This window comes from Chamaea fasciata, unplaced genomic scaffold (assembly GCF_029207755.1).
Source record: "Chamaea fasciata isolate MVZ Bird 193981 ecotype frontalis unplaced genomic scaffold, bChaFas1.0.hap1 SCAF_7, whole genome shotgun sequence".
Classification (NCBI taxonomy): domain Eukaryota; kingdom Metazoa; phylum Chordata; class Aves; order Passeriformes; family Sylviidae; genus Chamaea; species Chamaea fasciata.
In genome coordinates this window covers 31579026-31600340 of record NW_027094092.1, presented here as the reverse complement: position 1 = coordinate 31600340, position 21315 = coordinate 31579026, and the positions used below count along the sequence as shown (strand labels likewise).

Here is a 21315-nt window from a genome sequence, read left to right as displayed (position 1 = left end):
CTGGACTTCAGCTATTTTAGACATACTTCAAAGAAGTTCCCGTTTCTCTAGAGAATAATGCAAGAAGCTTGTGCTAATTACAGAGAGCCAGTTGACAACACAGTCACTTGTTCTATGGAAACAGAAGCATTAAAGAATTAAGAAAACATAAGTTAAACCAAAATATTGCAACATCATCCATTCAATTCAAGATTACCAACTTCAGATACTGCAGGAGACAATATCATGACTGCACAAGCAGTTATCAAATGCATGAAAAAAACCTGGGGCTCAGTTGTATCCCTAACTTCTTTCACTTCTAATATATCTAACAGGCCTAGTCAGCCTCACACACGTGTTCCTTGTTATGTCCATTTGCCTTTCAGTTGGTTTCCCACACATCAAGCCAGACTATGAGCCTCAGGAGGGAGTTAGCTACTCCTCCAAGCTGCTGTGAGTCACTGTGATGTCTGCTGCGTAGGCCAAATTAAGCCTGAATTTCTTGCTTCCACTAGGCAACAAGAACAATGAGGAAAAACATGACAGGGAGGTGAGAAAAGATCAAAAAGACAGGAATACTCTCCCTCAATATCCCTACCTTCCTGTCATAGTTGACATAGTGCATGGTGATGAAGAAAGAAAATCAAAGACACACTGTAGAACTGCAAAAAAGATTACTATATTCCAACTTTCAAGTTTTCAGTCTTACTTAAATCCTATTTTAAGATGATGAATGAAAAAAACAAACCATGCCAGCTCATAGAATATATAAATATTTGCGTACTTTCAGAAGTACAAAGATGAATGTTGACAAATTTATCCTTGGATGGGAACGTATATTTTGTCTAAGCATAAAAAAAAAAAGCTGTGCTAAATGAGTACTTACCTAATAATCCATCTTCTTATTATTGTCTTTATATAAATTCCTATTGTTTTGGTAGATGAAACCCTTAATCACAGAAATTAAAACATTAACATAAATTATTGACTGAAAGTTAATAAAACGAACCACTTCACCATTTTTTATGATATTCATCGATCCAGGAACATCAGTGGAGGAAGACTGGAATCACAAACATCCCTGCCACACAATTTTTGAACTCTGTTCTGAGATCAAGAATTTTTCATTTGATTTTAGTAGTCAGGACAAGACACTGAGGGTGTCTTGACATAATAGAGTTTTTGGTTTAGATCGGTCAATTTAAATAATGCAGATGATTAACCTGCATTATAGCTCATTTTTAAGAATCCCGCTTCTTAAAATGGGGTCAAGAAGCTTATAAAGTATTGGAGGCTGGAAGGGAATTTTGGATGTGAAGGGGCATGAGGGGAAATGGCAGTAAACACATGCACTTTGAAAGTACCAACTACTGTCAGAGGAGATTGTGAATTTAGATATTTTGCTGTTTTGCCACAAAAACCCCCACAAACCCCAGCAATAAAACCAACATTGAATACAAACCCTATTATAACTGTGTCATCACAACTCATGAACAGTACCTTGCTTTACTTGTAAGAAACTCTATAAATTCATTCCTGTGCATAATGCTTTAAAACAGTCACACAAGTCCTCAGAACAGCCAACGTTAAGTGATCCACCCGAAAGAATGGCTGAAAGAACAGCTGAAAGAAACAAACCTGCCAATCTCTGTGGGACACCTATAACTTTAAGGCAGTCTTAACATATGTTGCATAGTCTTTGCCTATTTCCTTTAAAAGCACTGCTTACATCTCATCCCAGCTGAATCACCAGCGGTTTGTTTTCATTCAAATCCCTCTGCCAGACGCTGGAGCAACTAATGAACTGCAGAATCTGGTCTATAAAAATTTGACTTAGCAAACAAACCATCAACATGTTGATGACACTGCCACCCAAAATATCACAGCAACAAGAGTAACAATTTACACAGGCTCTAAGCCAGTCTGTCTTTCCTATTCAAATTTCAAGAAAGCATGACCTAATTTCTCTACAAGTAGTAGAATCTGGAGCTTCTGTTAATTCAGTTTGCTTTCTTTTTTTAAGCATATGTTTTGCCACAGATGATTACAGTCATTAGAAGGAAAAATATTTGTTTGGGTAAAATTAAATATAGCAAGCATATAGCCTATAATAAATATCTAAGAGTGAGATCAACTTTCCAACAGATGACCTGTCCTGGCCATCAAAATGATAGACTGCCAAATTCAGACCAATCAGATGCACTATAAATTCAATTCTATATATAAAATTCAATTCTGTATATTAGAACCATGTTGTTTCAGTCAAAACCTAGTTTTCTCAATCTTCCAACAACTTTCACACTTCCAGTATTATTCCCACTTTACAAAAAGAGAAAGGTTTTTAAAGCAGAGAAAACTGAAAAAATAGGGAGAAAGACTAAACAATAAAAAGCAACAAACAGAACAAATAGGAGTACTGTTTCTCAAATACAAGGTCAGATGGATATCCACTGGAATTAGAAAGAACCACACAGTATTACCCTGAACAATTTCTCACAGCAAAGTAGTATAAAAGCCTTCTTTTTAGTTCTACTTAATACTTTCAAGGTGGTATTTTCTAAAATCTCCAGGCAGCTGAAGAAGAGATGGCCTATTGTCTTACACTTCAATAGATCAGACTATTCCTCAGTTTATGGCTAATTTCTGAATACCAAGGACTTCATACTTTACATCCAAGACTATAAATGTGAACCAGAGATGTGGTGGCTAAAATAATCACTTTCTCCCTTGTAAGTATGTTATGTAAATATCTAAATAACAAAAAGCCCCAAGAAATATTTTTCTGTGGAAAGCTTATCTGATAATTAGCATTGCACTTTGGACATACCCTTTCATACACTTGCACAGGACAATATATGTGGCTAGCTACAGAAGTGGCCTGACTGGATATGAGCATTCCTTTGTCCAAACACATGTTGCAATAATGGTGTTGTTTTCATTCTGGACAGTACCTGAAGAAAATCTGCAGCCAGACCAGAGTTCAGCAGGGAGCTGCCCCCTGCACCAAGGCATCAGAAAAGGCAGTCACATATCCAGGCATTCACCAAGCCGTCACTCATTTGAACAAAATCCCACTGGATAACCTAATTTATCAAAAAAACCCACTTCTTTCCTCATGAATTTGTACAGGCAAGTTTGTAGATTTCAACACATGTTTAGCCATTTACATTTAAAAATCAGATGCAGAATTAACAAGTAGCTGTAAACCACACATACAAAACATAAGATCTGTTTTTCCAGATAAGAAAATACCGTGACTTATCACCATCTCTGTATTAAACAAGATTAAAAATGTCGGAAACTAATTTCTGCAAATGCTTCACCTCTTTGTTTTACCTGCTTCTGTGTACTTTAATCCCACTTTTGCTTCTTCATGATTTGCTTTTGGTGGCGGCCAGACAGTCTGGAGTCTCCCTGGAGTCTTGTCATCTTGCTCTGAGGGACTCAGGTCAGGCTGTTAAAATTACGCAAGAAAAAAATTAAAGTCTGCAGTATCAATTGATTCCAAACAGCAACTGCCATGCTCAGCTCTACACATGTGCTCCAGAAAGATTGTGTCTTATTCTACTGATTGAATGTGCCCAGTTGATTGGAAGAGACACAAATCAGCAAAGAAAAATATTTTTGAGGAGGAAAGTAGCATAATGCATGTGACATGCAGTGATTTGTTGAAACTGTTCACATCACTGTGGAGAGCTGCCTATCCTTTGGTGAACCACAGAGGTGGTCAGGAATGCTAGGGTTTTTTCCTGTATCTTTCTTCCAGAGCGAAATATTCCAGAGAGCGTGCTCCTCTTACAAGTAAACGTTAGAGCAATTCACCTAAGACATCATTTGACAATATAATTTTCTGGAAGCAGAGCTAGTTTATGAAATTCCTGCCCCACCCCCAGATTGCTCAGTCCACATACCAAGTAATACTGTCACATCAAAGTAATGCTACAGCTGTTAATGGGACTGCACTTTCAACTGGAATGCTAAAGTAACTCTTTAAATGGGGAAGGGGTGGAGGGGGAATGACCCACTAAACAAACATTCTTTTAGAGGGATTTTTTTGGTGTTTTTTATACCTCCAGTATTTCTGTAATCTGATTTACATCATGCTACTACAAGTAATTGCATAGACACAGCTGCAACAACAGTGAAACCCTGTATGAAAATGGCCTTATAAATGGCCCACAGGAGCAAGGGGAAGGAAAGGCTAGACCCTTGGACTCTTGCTTTGCCCTGAGAAAATACACATTTGCACAAGGCCAGACATTAAACAGACATTTACAAAAGCCACTCCTGCCAACTCCTGTGCCTCCTCCCTCACTGTGTGTGATGACAGCTTCCCAAATAGGTTTGCTGCGAGCCACACGAACGCTGACGCCAGCACCGTGACTGGTGTAAGCAGGAAGGAGCAAGCCAGGAATGGGAAGGGCACACACAGACTGCACTTGCTGTACATTCCACAGCCAATGAACACCTGTTTTCTCCTCCCCACAGGTAATTTAGTACAAACTGGTATTATCAGTCTACCCAAGAGTTGGCTAGGATTTTTACTTTTTTTTTTTTTAATTATGTAAGAATAAAAAATTTAAATAGAGTATAACCAACACAGAAAATTAAGTTAAGTGGCTTCAGGTGTAAGGTCCAGTCCTGAAAACTGAATCCTTCAGGTAATTCCCCCTACAGCCAACAACTGTCTTCTGGGCTCATTACATCTGCCAAAATGTGTTTGTAAGAATTTTGGGTTGGGAGAATGCCAACCCAAAGGTTACTCATTTAATTAGAGTTCAAATCACATTCAAAGTAATTTATGATTGTATGAAAATTTTGCATTGATTTTTTTAAAATACCTAACTACATCTCCATTTGCCTAACAGCAATAATCTTGCAAGCACTTATAATAATCAAAAACTTGAGTTGTCTAATTGAAATCACTAAGTTACACCTGGATAAGGTTAAATACTTACCAATATTTGAAAAGCCAGATACATGCATGTAAACAAGAAAAAAAAAAACCCCAAAACTTCCTGTTCTATGTCTTGAAAAAACTGAGCTGAAAATCACTACCCACATCTTGTATCAACTTTTATCATAAAATTACTCCTACAGGTAAAAAGAAATATTACTTTTAAAAATAAAATACTCAATTAAAGAAAACAGATAAATAATTAACACTTAACAAATATTATAGTAAATATCTGCAGCATCAAACTGATTTAAAGCCATAATTAACATATGAAGAACTGCTATGTTGAGATTTTTTAAAGTCAGAAATTGATTTTTAAGTTCTCACTTCTAATTAAGAGGCTTTTACTGCCACCATTACTTGTGGCCAAATACTGCTTCAACTGCAGATGATCAAAAATTCTGAAAATTAGCTTTAAGATTTCCTCAGCTGGGAACCCAAAATTTGAGATTGCCAAAAGAAGAGCAATTCTGACATTTTGCTCTTAAGTCTCCACCAATAATATTTAAACAAGAAATTATTTTTTTTAGTCCTTCTACTTCCAGATCTTAGGAAAAAAAAAGTAATTCAACCTACAGATTTGTCTGATGGTCCATCACCAGGTTTTGATTTTGACCTTTCAAATACAGCTTTCAAGGACTCTTTTTCATGTCTCATTTTGCGTTTTAGAGCTTCCAGCTCCGAAGTATCTGCAGTCGTTTCTTTCTTGGGAGGTCGCGTGAATAAGGCTTTAAAGGCATCGAGTGCAGATTCAGCAGGGCTTGATTTTATCTCCTCAGAGGGAAATCGTGGTTCTCTTTTGCTGGAGGCTTTGTTCTCTTGAGCTTCATCACTGTCCTCAGTCTCCCCAGATCCCTCACCAGAGTCCTCAGTTCTATCTTCATTCTTGGAGACGTCTATGTTTAACAAGTGTGAGAGTTGTTCTAGAAAAGTGGGATTTGCTTTAGGTTCAGATGATTTTTTTTTAATGGTCAAACCTGATGCAATACTGGATTTCTTAACAGGCTGTCGTAACTTAAGCAGAGCTAAATCATTCTCCCTTGGTTTAATTTCTGTAACAGTTTCCCCATCTTCTGTGGTCAGTCCCTTTTTCCTCACACGTAGTCCACTAAAGAAAGCAGGCAGCTGGAAAGTCTTTTCAGCCAGTGCTGTTTTTTGGAGTGATATATTATCAACGGAAGGTCTGTGTTCTTCACCTGAAAGCTCTTGCGGGCATTCCCCTGTAGCAAGCAAATGAGTGAATTGCTCATCCATTAACATTTTGTCTTTTCCATTGGAGTCAAACTGTAGCATACCGTCCAGCTCTTTGGGGAGCCGCTGAGAGAATGGTGGGTGTAACTCAGCATCATCTGTATCCACAGTGTCATCACTGTTTCTGTGCCCTTCTGATTCTGACTCTTCCTTATTTTGATTGCTATTGTCCAAGACCTCAGCAGACAAAGCAGCATTTTCAAGCCCATATTTGCTTGCAGTGTTCTCATCGGTGTCTAGGTGCTTACTCTCCGTGTCCGATTCTGTGTCACTTGTTGTATGAACCAAAGTACCTTGCACAATAATAGCATCCTTGTCCTCATTGTCCGATTCAGACAAAGAAGTCTGAACAAATCTCAGATGCTGAAGAAGTAATTCATTTTGGTCAGCTAACTCCAGCTCCAGGCCTGCTTGCCTGCCAGACATTGGGTCAGCTTGGCCACTGGTCCTATCCACGCTGTGCTGATTTTCTGAGTCCTCGTTACATCCATTATCATTCCTCTCATGCCAGGTGTTAGCGTGAGTATTTATATTGCCGTGCAAAGGTTGAAATGCTTTAAGCACTGTTTCTTCTTCGGGACCTGTAGATTCAAACTTAGTTGTAAATCCAAACAGTGTTTTCAAAGAAAAGGTAGTGAGTGGGTCAGGGTCGCTTTCTGCTGTGTTCTTCAGGTCTAAAAGCTCCCCAGAGTCAGGCATCCCATTATGTTCTTCCATGTTGCGTGAAGTAGAGAGTAGATTCGCTTCCAGCAGTGCTGCTGACTGCAGAGCAAACTCTTACAGCGCGCATTCAGGCTGCCGGCGGGGCTGGCTGCCGGCGCCGCAACAGGCGGCCCGGCCCGGCCCGCGCAGGCCGCCGGCCTCCCGCGCTCCCGGCCGGGCCGCCCCTTCCGCCCCGGCCGTCGGGGCTCCGCGCTCCGCCAAGGGAGCAGCGAAACTCCCCACCCTAAAAATACGAAAAGTTCTCGGCAGCGTCTGGAACTTGTTCCCTCGCACAAGAGGGGTTTGCCACAGCACTAACCTCGGCTGAAGCCTCGGCCAATGGTCCCCCCGGGGCTCCGCACCCCGACGGGCTGCGCGCCCCCGGCTCCCGGCGCGCCGAGCCCGCAGCGCCCGGCAGCTACAGCAGCCGCTCCGCCGGGCCGAGCGCGCCGCGGCTGCTCTCTACTTCCTTGTCCCGGTGCGCCAGCGCTGGGTGGTTTTCAGCAGCAAATTCCTGACGGATTCCTTTGCATAGTCTTTCCACTAGGATAAAGAACTTCTTTTGTAAATCCATAATCACGAAAAAATGTCAAATGGAAACCCGAGCTAACGACTCTGAAGCTTCCTGTGCCCCCTCCTGAAGCCCTTGCAGAGCTCCCAGTGCCCGGCCGGGCAGAGCCAACTCGGGCGAGCGCCCTTGAAGCAGAGGAAAGTAGGGAAAAAAGAGACTCTCTTCCGATTTGCTGGAGGTTTCATCTGGAATGCAGATTTCAGCCTCCAGGGCCATGAACAAAAACCAACGAGACTGGTTTCATATTACCACTGTCCTTGCCCTGCACAGCTCCTGCCGAGAGGTGAACACAGGTATTATCAGAGACTGCGGCCGCGCCCAGGGACCGGGAGCGCTGGGTGGCCGGGAGAGCGGCCAGCGCCCAGGAGGGACAAATTAACTGTTTAGAACTCGGACAGCCTTGTCCAACTGCACGGCGCCGGCCTTGGATGGTTCCGAACCAAAACAATCTCTGCTGACATATTCCGTGACGATTTTCACAGACTGTACTGCTATATGCGTGAGATTTGTTTCATTGAAACGAACAAGAACACTTGAAATCTACAAAACTGTCTAACTCAACATTAACAGAAACTACCAGGGATACTATATATGTTTTATCAATACAGATGGAGAAAGTGCCAAATACTCCTAAGCACTACTGATATTCAGAAAGTCAGTAACATTTGGGACAGGTTTCCATCACAAGTCTCCACTTTTGCTACTTTTTTTTTAATTTTACCCAAGTTAAAGGGTCATTCTACGGTTAGCCATTTAGCTGTGATGAGTAATCTTAAGCAACCAGCATGGCGAAAGCTCTCCCTCACAGGGAAATCAGCTGTAGATCAGACTGCTGTATATGATTGCCGAAAAACATTTACTAAAAAGCTGAGTACTACAGCCAACAAGGAACAACATAGTATCCAACACATTTAGCTTAAACATGTAGACTGTACAAAAAAAATTCGTTTGTCAACAGCAAAAGCCATTGGTATCTCCTGCAGGAACAAACTTTCCTGAAAATCAGATTGTTATTCTAAGGGCTTAGATGAAGCTTACAAACACCTTTTCAATTACAGGGTTACGTGCATACCTATAGACAAAGGGCATTGGAATCATTCCCATCTTTATCTGTGATTTAACATGGAGCAATGTCTTCTGCCCTGCTCCCTGGAATTTCCTTAGCAAGCTCTGGACTTGCTTCTCCGCTATGCTTAATCCCCAGGTGCCAAGGTCAGAAACAACTGACAGATCATGGCTCCCCTGGTTTCTATGCTTAATATAGATTAGTATGACAAAAGGAAGCTCTACATAAAGAAAAAGACACAGAGTCCTTATCACTCCCTATGCCAACCTATTCTTAAAATACCAGGATTTATAAAACAGGTGGAAGGAAGCTACCACAGCATTGGTGCTTCTCCCAAGACAAAATTTTTTGAAGGCAAATCTAAAGCAACTCTAAATTCCATTTTATGGCAAAATAAATGGGGCAAAGTGACAATACTGAACCAAAGCTTTCTACATTTAAATGCACATCTGTTTTTATGTTAAATTACATGATTAATTGTTCATTGTTCTGATGAATTGTATGGTTATGTCTTGCTTATTTATTTATGTGCCTATTTATTTAGGGTTTAATCAACTTATGAAGGATAAACATTAATCATATTTTCAAGAATGGTTTTGTTAGTCACTAACAAAAATGTAACTCTATGAACAACTTCATGATAACTTTTAAACTAAACATACTGATTCAGATTATGAATAAAATATTTATTCATCTGTTTATATTAACAATAACCCACACTTAGAATAAAACTTCCCTGTAATAAAAAAGGGTCACCAAGCAGTAGCAATCCTATGAATAGAAGGTTAGTGATTACAGCCACTATTTAACTATTTTAATGGACTTACGAATAGTTTAGCTTAAAAGTGGACTTAAAACAGGAATCTCATACTTTAAGTCTAAACAACATTCCAACAAAATATAGGAGACCAGGATCAAATTAGAAGTGAAAAGGATGGTGCTTTAGTGTAAAGCTTAAGTTATACAATATATTGAGGTGCTAGAAATCCCAGAGTTGAACAGTGAATAATTAAAACTCCAGAAGGAGAAATATACCCTATAAAACCAGAGGTAATCTCACAACCCTGCAGAAAATACTGCTTTATATGTACCTTTTTTGTAGTAAATTCTAGAAAGTGTGGAGAAACTTTCAAGCTTTTTGAGCTCTGGGATGAACAAGGAAATTTACATATATATGCCAGCAGAAATGATCAAAAACTGAAAGTCATTGTCATGAATGAGTCTGCTAGTCTCTGAAATTCACCACACAGTCCATAAACTCCCAGCCTAAAATACGGCTTTTGTAAAGACCTGCTTCCCACATTCTGATGATCAGCCCAGTGGAGAGTCCTTTGAGGGACTGAATAGCTGATAATGAAATACATATTGGTTACTTACTCAATAGAGTGTTTAATGGGTAAAATACGTACATCAGTATGCGGCCTTAATATTTTGATACAAATAAAGAGGTCGTCATTGTGATGTGAAATATGATGGAGCCAGTTTGTTGGCAGAAGTGTTTTAATGCTGGGTGGATCTATCTCATAAGGAAAGTCTCTCTGAACAGGGTGTAAAACTGCATCCAAAGGTACAACTTCAAAATCTTTAGAAAAAAATCAGTTATGATTATGTTACAAGCCTCTTTACTTAATAAAACAGACAACTCCCTGGTGCCTCAGAAAAGCCCTTAAAACCTGTCACAGCAACTTTCAAGGCAGTCAATGCACTAATTATACAAAAGGATAACCATTCCTTACAGTTTAAAGCAATTTAACAATCCACACCCTTTTTGACCTACATTTCATCACAGACAGAAGTCACACCCACAACTCACTCTAGTTCTGTTCTTGAGATGTCTAAAAGCTCACCTGAAGTAGGTTTTAAAACCAGCTTTGAAGAAAACACACATTAAGCCAGAATAAGGTCATCTAATTTCTACCCCTATCATATGGCAGGGTTCAACACTTCCTGACCCCATATCTATTCAGATTGCCTTTTCAGATCACTGTAATAACAAACTAGCTAAATAGGAACAGGACAAAAAGACATTCTACAAAACAGCAAGGCTGCTAAACTAAAAACAAACATTCTACTATTTTTTCAAAATAACCCCAAATCTAGAAAAGTTTGCATAACTTCTTGAAAATAATAATGGAATCAAATATCCACCAATTGTGTCAGGCTTCAGAAGAGCCAGGAGAAGCAGCAGGCTCTGTTTGTAGCTCAGGAGGCGTGAACTGGTCTGAAGTTCATCTGACACAGTCTGCCCTCTGCCCTATTCTCAACCGAACCTTTGCTGTGTGGATTGATAATGGTCTTGACATTCCCCTGCTCTCCTGTTTGCCTCTCCTGCTGATTACCTCATTTTCAACTTAGTATTTTAACCTGTTAAACACTCCAAAATAGGACAGGCAGGGAATATAGAAGAAAATCTATAAGGCCTTGATTTTCATCATTATTATCAGCCTTGTTACCTCACTTAGACCATTATGTAAGTAGCTTTCCTGAGTTTTGAGGGAATTGGGTATTGCCAACATAACTGCTCTTAATTTAAGTAATTAAATTCAGATGTAGCAACAGAAACATAGACATGATAATTCGTATCAGAATCCAGCAATACATGATATTAACAGAATGTGTGGACACCAGACACATTTGGTATAGGGGTCTGTATAAACAATGTGTATAAAAGCAAAGTGTTTTAAACATTTTCATCTAAATTCTGATTGACAATGAGATGTGGGCTACTTTAGAGAATTTGAAAAAGCACTGAAATAACTATACAGTTATAAAATCAGGAAGCACATTAAGAAACTCATTTTACTATTTTTCAGGAGTGCATACTGTATACTGTATCAATAAATGTATGGAATATTAACCTGTAAAACCTATCATGTGAAAAAAACAATGGTAGATATGAGACAGAAATTCTAGAAAGATATATTGACTGATTTGGTTAATATGTGTCTTGGTTTGGGAAGACAGGTATCTGCCAGGTAATTAAAAAAAAAACCAACTGGAGTTTCCTTTGGAATGGAGAGTGTAAACCCCCCCCTCCACGCCTGCTAACCCCCAACATATGAGCAATAATACCAGTGACAAAGACAAGGAACAGAAGATCACAATAAACTGTGTAAGTAAGCTAAATAAGATCTTTGTATATTAAGGCACAAAGGCTGTCACTTAGTGTTACAAAGAATGGAGATGAATTTTTAATCCTTTTCCTTTTCTAGGTTACTCTCTTTTCATCTTCCTTTCAACAGGCCTTTTGCTTCCCATCTACAAGATGATATAGTAGTTTAAAGAAAATGATTTATAAAATAAAATCCACAATTACATTAATTTACCATAATTTGTTAAGTAATTACTAACTATTAATTGCATTTTTAGCTGCATTTTCACATCTCACGTGCTTTTTTATCTGAGATGAAATGCTGTATAAAAATAGGGTGGAGTTTCATTTCTATTTTGTTTCATTACTTTCCATATCTCTGTATCTTCTTCCTGCCTAAGGTTTAAAATCTAATGCAGGATCTTTTTTCATGCTTCTGGTGTAGATTGTGCATTTAAAAGTCCTGTCAGAGTAGAATTCATTCAGTCTCTCATCTACAGTATCTACCGTCTTGCAACTAATAGAAACCAAGAAACATCTTTTCAATTACATAATGAACCTGCTGGAGAAGTGGGCCAATGAGGATATTGTGAGGTGAAACATGACCAAGTGCTGGAGCTGCACCTGGGTTGGGGCAATCCTCAGGATCAGCACAGGCTGGGGTTGAACAGACCCAGAGCAGCCCTGCCCAGACAGACTTGGGGATGCTGGAGGGTGAGAGGCTGGACATGACCCAGCCATGGGCACTCCCAGCCCAGAGAGCCAAACGTGTCCTGAGCTGCATCCAAAGCAGCATGGGCAGCAGGGCCAGGGAGGGGATTCTGCCCCTCTGCTCTGCTCTGCTGAGACCCCACCTGCAGCGCTGCATCCAGCTCTGGGTGCCAGCACAGGAAGGACAAGGACCTGCTGGAGTGAGTCCAGAGGAGACCCTTGAAGATGATCAGAGGGATGGAGCACCTCTCCTGTGAAGACAGGCTGATAGAGTTGGGGTTGTTCAGCCTGGAGATAAGAATGGTCTGGGGAGATGTTACAGCACCTTTCAGTACCTGAAGAGAGCTACAAGAAAGCTGGAGAGCCTTTTACAAGGACCTTTACTGCCCTTGGACAAGGGATAATGGCTTCAAATTGAAAGAGAGTAGGTTTAGATTAGATATTAGGAAGAAATTCTTTGCTTATGATGGTGGTGAGGCTCTGGAACAGGCTGCTCAGAGAAGACCTGGATGCCCCATCCCTGGTAGTGTTCAAGGTCAAGTTGGCTGGGATGCTGTGCAACCTGCTCTTGTGACAGGTGTCCCTGCCCAGGAAGGGGACTTGTAATTAGATGATTTATAATGCCCTCTCCAACCCAAACCATTCTACGATTCTATAATTTCATAAGCAAACACTAGTGTGTCTATATATGCACATACAAAATTATATTATACATTAATGTTAGGGTGCTCCTAATCCAGAGCAAGGGTGCTTTTCAATAAAGAGCTTTTTCATAGTGTTATTATTATTAATATAAGTGCATTTTAAAACAAGAGTGCCAAATTTGATCAGTCAGGCTAGAAGTTTTCCTCTAAAAGCAGAAAAGGGCCATAGATAACAAGACTGGGTGTAGCGCAACTGGGAATAAATAAAGTGGTCCATTTTAGATGCTGTTTCCTGGGAACATGATCTTAGCTTCAGAATTGCTCTCCAGACACTGGCTGCTTTTTCACCACAATTGTCTTGCTGTCCAGTCTGATGACTACACAGGGAAGACAATATCTGGGTGCGAAGTCCCACAGTGAAGAGGAAGGGAACACCCAAGGGTTGCTGCCACCAGAGCAACTCATGCAGCCTGGTTTTGGCCACTATCTTTGTTACAGGCTACTTCTAGCAGGGCTGCAGTCCAAACAGATTCTGAAGGCAGCAACTACTGCAGCAGCCTTCTCACTATTGTTCTTTTGGCAACTCCTCCTTCAGTCCCATGGACTCATCTTGAAGAAGAAAGGTAGGTTTTGGAGATACAAGGGCTCTGTAATTCAACCCAGAATGCTGTCCTGAAAGAGAGTCACAGGGAGTGAGCTGCAGAATAAAGTGTCTTGTTGGGTCCCTAGCAGTCCATCAGCCCATGCTGAACACCCTTTTTTTAATAAAAATTAAGACCTTTGTTCTGAGTGTTTTAAAAATAATGGAATAAATATTCTTCCTTTTTAATTACAAGAAACTGAATTTATTCCATTCTTTCATAATGCAAATTATTAGATTTTTAGACATTAAATATTTCTTTTAAAATAGTAAGAAAGATGGAAACCAACTGTTTACTAATCTCAGATATCTTATTTTACTCAAAATGTTGTTCTTAAATGGCCTTCATTTGTAACTCCTCCTCCTCAATACAAGGACTTTTAAATGCAGACAAAGAATCTTCATGGACCATATACTTCCTGTTGTAGCATATTTTTCTAGCAGTGATAACAGCTATGTCACAGTTCCTCTTAGTTCAGTTATTTGTTTTTTTCATCTCAACAATTTATTACAAGGATAAACCTGTACCTTCACACTGGTACAAGACTATTCTAAATAATTATTTTAAGAAAAGAAAGTTAGGACAAGAAATTAATTTTATAACAAGCTCAAGAGAATACCAACGGCGATTGTAAGCATTAAAAAGCATTTAAAATGTACTTCTAAGTCAATTCTTATATTTCCACCAATAGATGTCACTCTTACACAAATTTGTCTTAGCGTTTCTTTGCACAAACTGTACTTTGCATTCTAGTCTTTGAAGCAATTTCTTTCAACCATTCAATCCTTCCCATGTTTCTTTCCTCTTCTTCTACATTCTCTTCCCTTTCCTTCCAGTTTGAAAACTACTGCCACAACATGTCTCCGTAGGCTGCTTACTGCTCACCCTGGGAGCATGTAAGTATTTCCAGCTACGTTAAGCTGGCCTGACACTATGACAAACTCGGGTTGCCCTCAGAAGCTTATTTCATACCCCAGGAAGTTTAGAAACTTTTGCTGTCAAAATCGTGGCCAGTCTGACTGCAGTGCCAGCTCAGCTTCTCCAAAACTCCAAGAAACAGCAGCATGGCTCCCAGTGCTTGGGCTGCACACGTGCACCTGAGCACACACACATGCACATGTGCACAGGTGCACACCCACAGCTTGCTCCTGCAATGCTTTTCTAGGAAGAAACTCATTTAAATGAAGCACCTGTCAAGATTTTAGAAATGGCACATTGTGTCTCTTAATCTATTAATATAATTTCAAAAATTTTCCATATGTGTTGCTTTCAGCTGCACAAAGACATATGGGCTCACAGACCATCTGGAAAACTGTATCTCATCCAAAACTTTGCAGTTTGTCAGATATTTTGGAACATGCTTTTAGACTGACTGAAAATAAATGCATACCAGAAATGTAATTGTATATAATAAATGCTTGTTGAAATCCAATATAGCATGACTACAGTCCTACTCACATTCAGTTCCAGGCTCAGATGCAACACACTTCTGTTGATCTTCTCTTTCTCACTTGAATGGGTAAATGAGTTTGAGTGCCCCAGTCTGCAATCCAGAACCCACATATCTTCATCTCTGTTTGCCACATCCAGAGTAGTCAGCCGTTCAGTGAAGTCATCCTTTAGAGCAGACTCTGCTGGGAGGCCCAAATTAAATTAAATTAAATTAAATTAAATTAAATTAAATAATTCTATGCATCTGCACAGAATCCCTGCATATAGAAAGAATCTGTATCTTTTTGAAACGCTGGTACACACTACCAACATGTGCACTTTCAGTTCTCCTGTTTCTTTAAAGCATAACAAAATGGTATAAAGGGGGTACCACCTTTGTTTTGACTCAGAAAAAATCCTTAAATTTTGTGGGTCAGATCTAGCATTAAAAAAATGGGCTGCTTGTCTTTCCCCCATATACAGACACAGACTGTGTATAAGATGCTTGAGTTCACTTCTGCCGAGGCACTCTTACTGGTCATCCTAAATGTGCTTGGTACACACACATTTCAGACGTGGGTGTGAAGTGTAAAACTACACTAAGAAAGCTCCATAAACTGATTTGACAAACTTTTTGACATTGGCTAAACACAGCCTTAGTGGAGACTGTGCCAATCCATCCACCTTAGTCCTTTACACCAAGTGCATAAAAAGCATAGTCTTTCAATCAGAAATGATACTTAAGATTTTACCTTTCTCCAGTAACCTTAAAACATAGTATCAGTGTGGTTATGGAAGGGTTTAGGTACAAACAGCCATGGATTTAACAGGAGAGGTAAGAACAAAACCTGTCAGCCATGGGTGTACTCCTGTATGTCATGCACTGCAACCATTCAGCACTCTCCCTCCTGTTCACAGCAATGCTGGTTTATTAGACCCCCCCAAAAATGTCTCTTTCTGCATGATAGCTTCCACTTTAGCAATGAGAAAACCAATGAATTTCATTAAGTTAGTGAGTTAGCTCTGAAGTGTAATGTCGGACATAAGATACGTAACAGCTCTTTTTATATTCTATAAGATATATACATATATCTTCTTTTATATATATAGTCTTTCATACATAGACACATCTATCTTGGAACATTTTACTGAAAATTTCAGATATTAGCACAATTTCTGGCTGCTGCATATCATAGCTTAGCATTATAAAAGCAACCCTAGAAGAGTTTAAGGCCAGATTTAATGGAGCTCTGAGAACTTGGTCTAGTGAAAGATATCCATGTCCATGACATAGGAGTTGGATCTAGATGATCTTTATGGTCCTGTTCAATCCAGGCCCTTCTCAGATTCTATTAATGGCACTTACAGTTTTGTAATTTTCAAAAGTTTTTTTTTCTTTTCCCCTAATTTTAAAAGAGGCACTAGGACCAGGATCTGTAAGAATGTTTGCTTAAATATAGACCGATTTTAAAACTTTCTTCTGGCTTACAGCTAGCAGCTTACACTGTATCAATAAGCATAGTAAAATATTATACTTGATAAAATGGCCAATAATGCAAAGTACAAGTCAGTCATTACTGTGTGAATAAACTCATCTTTCATTTTATTCAGATGAAATCTCAGAGTGAGATCCTATCACAATACAGCATTTCTGCAAAAGAGTACTACACATACACATTTTGCAATTATGCACTGCATATAATATTAAACCGTATCAAGATATTCAAATGTAAGACAACACATTTTAAGGCATTCTGAGGTCCAGATGTGCTACCTTTTAGATCAGAGATCTAAAGAGGGAATTGCTTTCTGACTTTCTGAGTCATAGGTTTTCTGTATATTTTTACACCCTTGATAAAATACTTCTTTTGTTGGCCCTTATGATATTAAACACCACCAAACCAAGTGTTGTGATTTAACAACAGCCAGCAGCCAAATACCATGCAGGAACCATGTATCCAAAACAGCCCTGTACCAGCCACTGTGAAGAAAATTAAGTCTACCCCAGCTAAAACCTACTCATTAGGTCATTTTGATATTTAGAAAGCTTTACGATCAGAAATACAAATATTATGCTTTTAATATTGAATACAAATATTATGCCTATAATAAGCTGAATAAAATGTATTGGTTGAATTTTGACCTTGTTTTGGTTGCACCATACAATTAGCCCAGTTACCTGTAGCCACCCCCTTTATATGAGTAGGATGTGGAAAATACAAAGGAGGTTCCAGGTGAGTGGAGAGGAAAAAGTAAAAATCTCCATTTTTAAGGTAATTGAACATTATTTGTATCATGTTAACAAACCTATCATGACAGGTTTTGGTGCTTGTCCTGATTCCTGTCACAGATCAGTGCTATAGTTGTTGTGGGTATCTACTGACTTTTCATAATGAAAAAAATTAGAATCCTGTCATATGACCTATAAAAACTATATATGCTTTCATTTAAAAAATTAAAAACAAAGTATTAAAATGAAAATATACATAGTAAACCCCAGGAAATACTACCATTTTTAATTCAATGCTTTTTGGGAATTTATTTTATCCTTGTAATTACCGATTCACTGGTTGCCCACCCTGCTCAGCATTACCTCTAATACTTCAAAGTTTGTAGTCATTTTGGATCAATTCTTTTTAGCTGTGTTGTTCAAGGTGTCTGTTCTATGTCGGCTACTACTAAAGAGCAAACTCCATTGCAGCAGTGATTTTTACCCATAATATGCTTACTCTGATCATTTCCATTGATTCATTAAGTGATACAGAGCTTTAGCCACAATCAGAATTCCTTCTTGGAGCAAGTGGTATTTCCCATAATTAACTGCGGCCCAGCTAGGAACATTCAGCCTGTCAAAAATGAATACCTCCCTCAGCTGCAGAGATTCAGTTTTTGTCCAAATTAAATTTTATGCACAATTATATTAATTTATGGTATTTCTTGCTGTTGGCAGACTCCTCCCAAGTCTGTTACCAAGGCTCTATTCTCCACGCTCTATGTAATTATTACTTAATGTTCTGTTATCTATTCATTTATCCTGGTATCTGATGACGGCATTCCTCCCTGAACCAGCACACACCTACACACACCATTAGCATACAACCACTTCTATGGTGAGGGACCCATCCATCCCAGCAGGCAGTGGAATATGAAAGGAGAACTTCACCCATCTCTCTAAGCACTCTATTTTAAGCAAATTCTTAAATGTTTGGCCATATTTTTCCCTGAAGTTCACCATTCTGTCAGCTCTGACAGATGGATTTTACTGCTACTTACACTTATCCAGGAAACATTTTTTTTTCTTAAACTGGCAACCTACTGTATTCTAATTGTGCATTTTTTTTAAAAAAAGGTAATATATATTTTATGCATGCATATGCAAACACATGTATATGTAATTGAATCATAGGCTAAATTTGGGAAGTTTTAAAATGCATATGTTTATCCTTTAGCCAACTTAAATGAATTGACTTTTTTTTTTTTTCCTGCTGGAAAAAAAGAAGGCTTTCAAGAAAGTTCAATTGCTATTCAAACTGTCTTCCAGGTTTTCCAGTTTATACCACTTCGGAGTGCCTCCTATGTGCACTGTATGTACAAAGAAGACTGCCCAAATACAGATCTGCTGCCATCTATTGTCACAAGGGAATGGAAGACAGAGCAATATAAATAAGGGAAGACTGAATACTTAATGCTTCTTTGACAATTTTTACCATGCAGACTTAAAGAGTGTAAGGAAACAACTTTTTTATTTTGTCACAGGGAAGACAGATGAGGCACTCAAACGTCAGGGGTACAGGGAGGGTCACATCCTCAGACTGTGACAATAAATAGTACATCCAGGATTTCCTAAACTCTCTAGTCCTATGCTGAACATCATAAAGTAATTGCATCTGACTTTTTCTGAACAAATTTCCATTCTTGTCATACGAAGTCTTTTAAATACAAGTTCTTACATTAGCAAAAAAGCATATGAGATACCAGGGAATGCATTTCTCTTAAGTTGCCATTGTGGAATACACAATTCTATGGAACAATTTCTAAGGGCAGTCTCTCTCTCTAGGAAACCTGTTTGTGCTTTCTCAGATGTCTCGGAAAAAGAACTTGGGGGAAAAAAACAGCTGCTTAATATTTTTTTTTCTTTTTTTTTCTTCTTTTTTTTTTTTTTTTTTCTATTTCAAGGAATTAGGATGTCATGATATCCATTTCCTTCAGTACATGGTTTGCTTGACCACAACTCACTAAATTCGAAGGCCAGTCTTTACACTGATTGCTTTTAGCTATGTTTCCTGACCACTATATATTAGTATTTCAATCACACTCCATTCTTTTTAGATTGCTTTACCATACCACATAGGATAAAAATATAATGCTTACTCCTTTTGTATGTTGATTCCTATGTAATGTAATTCTGTTGCCTCATTGATTGAATGTTATAAGCACTCATATGCATGAATAAAGAAAACTCTGTGTTAATTAGATCCTTGTATTCACTGCTTGCCTCTTGGAAGAAGTGAAAAGAAGGTAAACAAAATTTAAATCTTTGTACACTGTTTGGGAATGAGTCTCAGAAGGCCAGGTTTTGTGGTCCTTTAAAGCTTTGGGAGTCTTAAATTTTAGGAAAAAACCCCACAACAAACCAAATAAATAACCAAGTAGGTTTTTCAGCATATGAACCACAAAACTGAAACAGTCTAACTTGGAAGCTGCCTATTTAAAGGCACCATTTTGACAGTAGAAGTGAACACTCTAAACATCAGAACTACATTTAGGGGATTTACAGTATTACTGACTTAAGAGAATGTTATTACTGTAGGGATTTAGCTCTTGCAAGATCTTAAGTCAGCAAATCACAGCATGTTACAGAGCCTTTGAAATGCTTCCTTGTTAAAACAGATGAGGCTTGACCATTGTTATTGAACGCAAAACTGAGTCAACATATTTTTTAAAATTATGGAAATCCATAATTTGCAGATCCTACCAAATTTTTTTGTTTTGCTGTGGGAACCTCAAATTTCATGATCCATCCCTCTGGTCTGACCTTTTCCTTTCTAAGCAGTAAAAACTTTCTGAGTTTTCCTCTTTAAAATGTCTCTTTTATTTTTGTTATTACAGACACCAATGTATTAAATCTCAGATTAAAACAGCACTGGAAGTAGTCTCGGCAGTTTCAGATGCTGCAGTTAGATGTTATTGCACAGTTCCATCCACACGCCATCCATAGTATCTCATGTCTGTTAGTATATAAAGACTTAATTCTGTATAAACATGTAAGTTATGCACTCTGTGTTCCTGCGTATGTAGCTGACACAAAGGACAATAGGATTTGATTTTCTGGAGTTAAAGTCTACTGTGAAGTCGAAGGAATAGGAATAAGTAGGGAGAAGGATAAGTAGAAAGGGGATTTTAAAACCTAGAGGAAGCCCTCCTCTCTCCGTTTTAATTTTACAGATTTCCTTAATGGGAAAGAAGCAAATAGAAGAAGCCTATTTTCTCTGGTAGAGACCCAAGAGAAGACAGAAATCTCAGCATCAATACAGTTCTTTCTATTTTATTGGCTAGAATGTAAGAACTATGCAGTTGTCTGTATAGAAAAGTGAACATTGTGGACTAGGTAGATGAATAAATCTTTCTTACATGAAGAAAACTCATAGTGCAAAGCTAGAGAAACTGGAAAATTCTATAAATGCTGTCTTTGGGAATGAAGACATATGTCATCTTTCCCACTAATTTACATAGTTTTATTTAATCTGTATTGTAGCATGGGCAATTCATAGTATAAACAGTTTAGCAAAACCCTTGCTGAAGACTGAGTGTTTCCCCAATACATTTACAAGGTTTTTTTGCATGATGACAAATTGTGGATTTTAAAACGCAAATGTTAATCCCACTACTTGCTATATTGCTCTACCAAAGAAGCCTGAATGGCAGAGTCCTTAAATCAAATCTCTCAAAGGGGTGAGTGTGGGAACAAAGCCCTGGAGCAGCAACACCCTGCAGTGGCAGGTAAGGTCCTTTTAATGCTCAGAAAGCTAGAAGCTCCTAAAGTACCAATAGCCGAAACAATCAACCATTTATTGTCTTTTGCTATGTCCTCTTTCTCCTTGCAAAAAGTAAATACAACTTAGTACAGCTAATAATGGAGAAAAAATGTGTAAGTGGCTTCAAATCCATACAATTGCTAATAGAAAAATCTATTGCCAAGAAAAATTAAGACCTCTCTCCCTTGCTAGGAAATAAAAATCAGGAATCTGTTATTCTGAAGTGTGAACTTGAA

The 21315-nt window shown here is 38.6% G+C and overlaps 1 protein-coding gene across 1 annotated transcript in view; it reads right to left on the bottom strand.

Moving 5' to 3' along the window:
• LOC136292507 (formin-like) overlaps window positions 1-7184 on the bottom strand; it is a 128430-nt gene extending 121246 nt beyond the window's left edge. Inside the window, exons 1-2 of the mRNA XM_066188309.1 lie at window positions 5513-7184; window positions 3316-3433 (exon numbers count right to left, since the gene is read on the bottom strand). Of these exons, the coding sequence (XP_066044406.1) occupies window positions 3316-3433; window positions 5513-6904 (1510 nt within the window). The 5' untranslated portion in view covers window positions 6905-7184. The remainder of the gene's footprint in view (window positions 1-3315; window positions 3434-5512) is intronic.
• Window positions 7185-21315: the final 14131 nt, after the last annotated feature.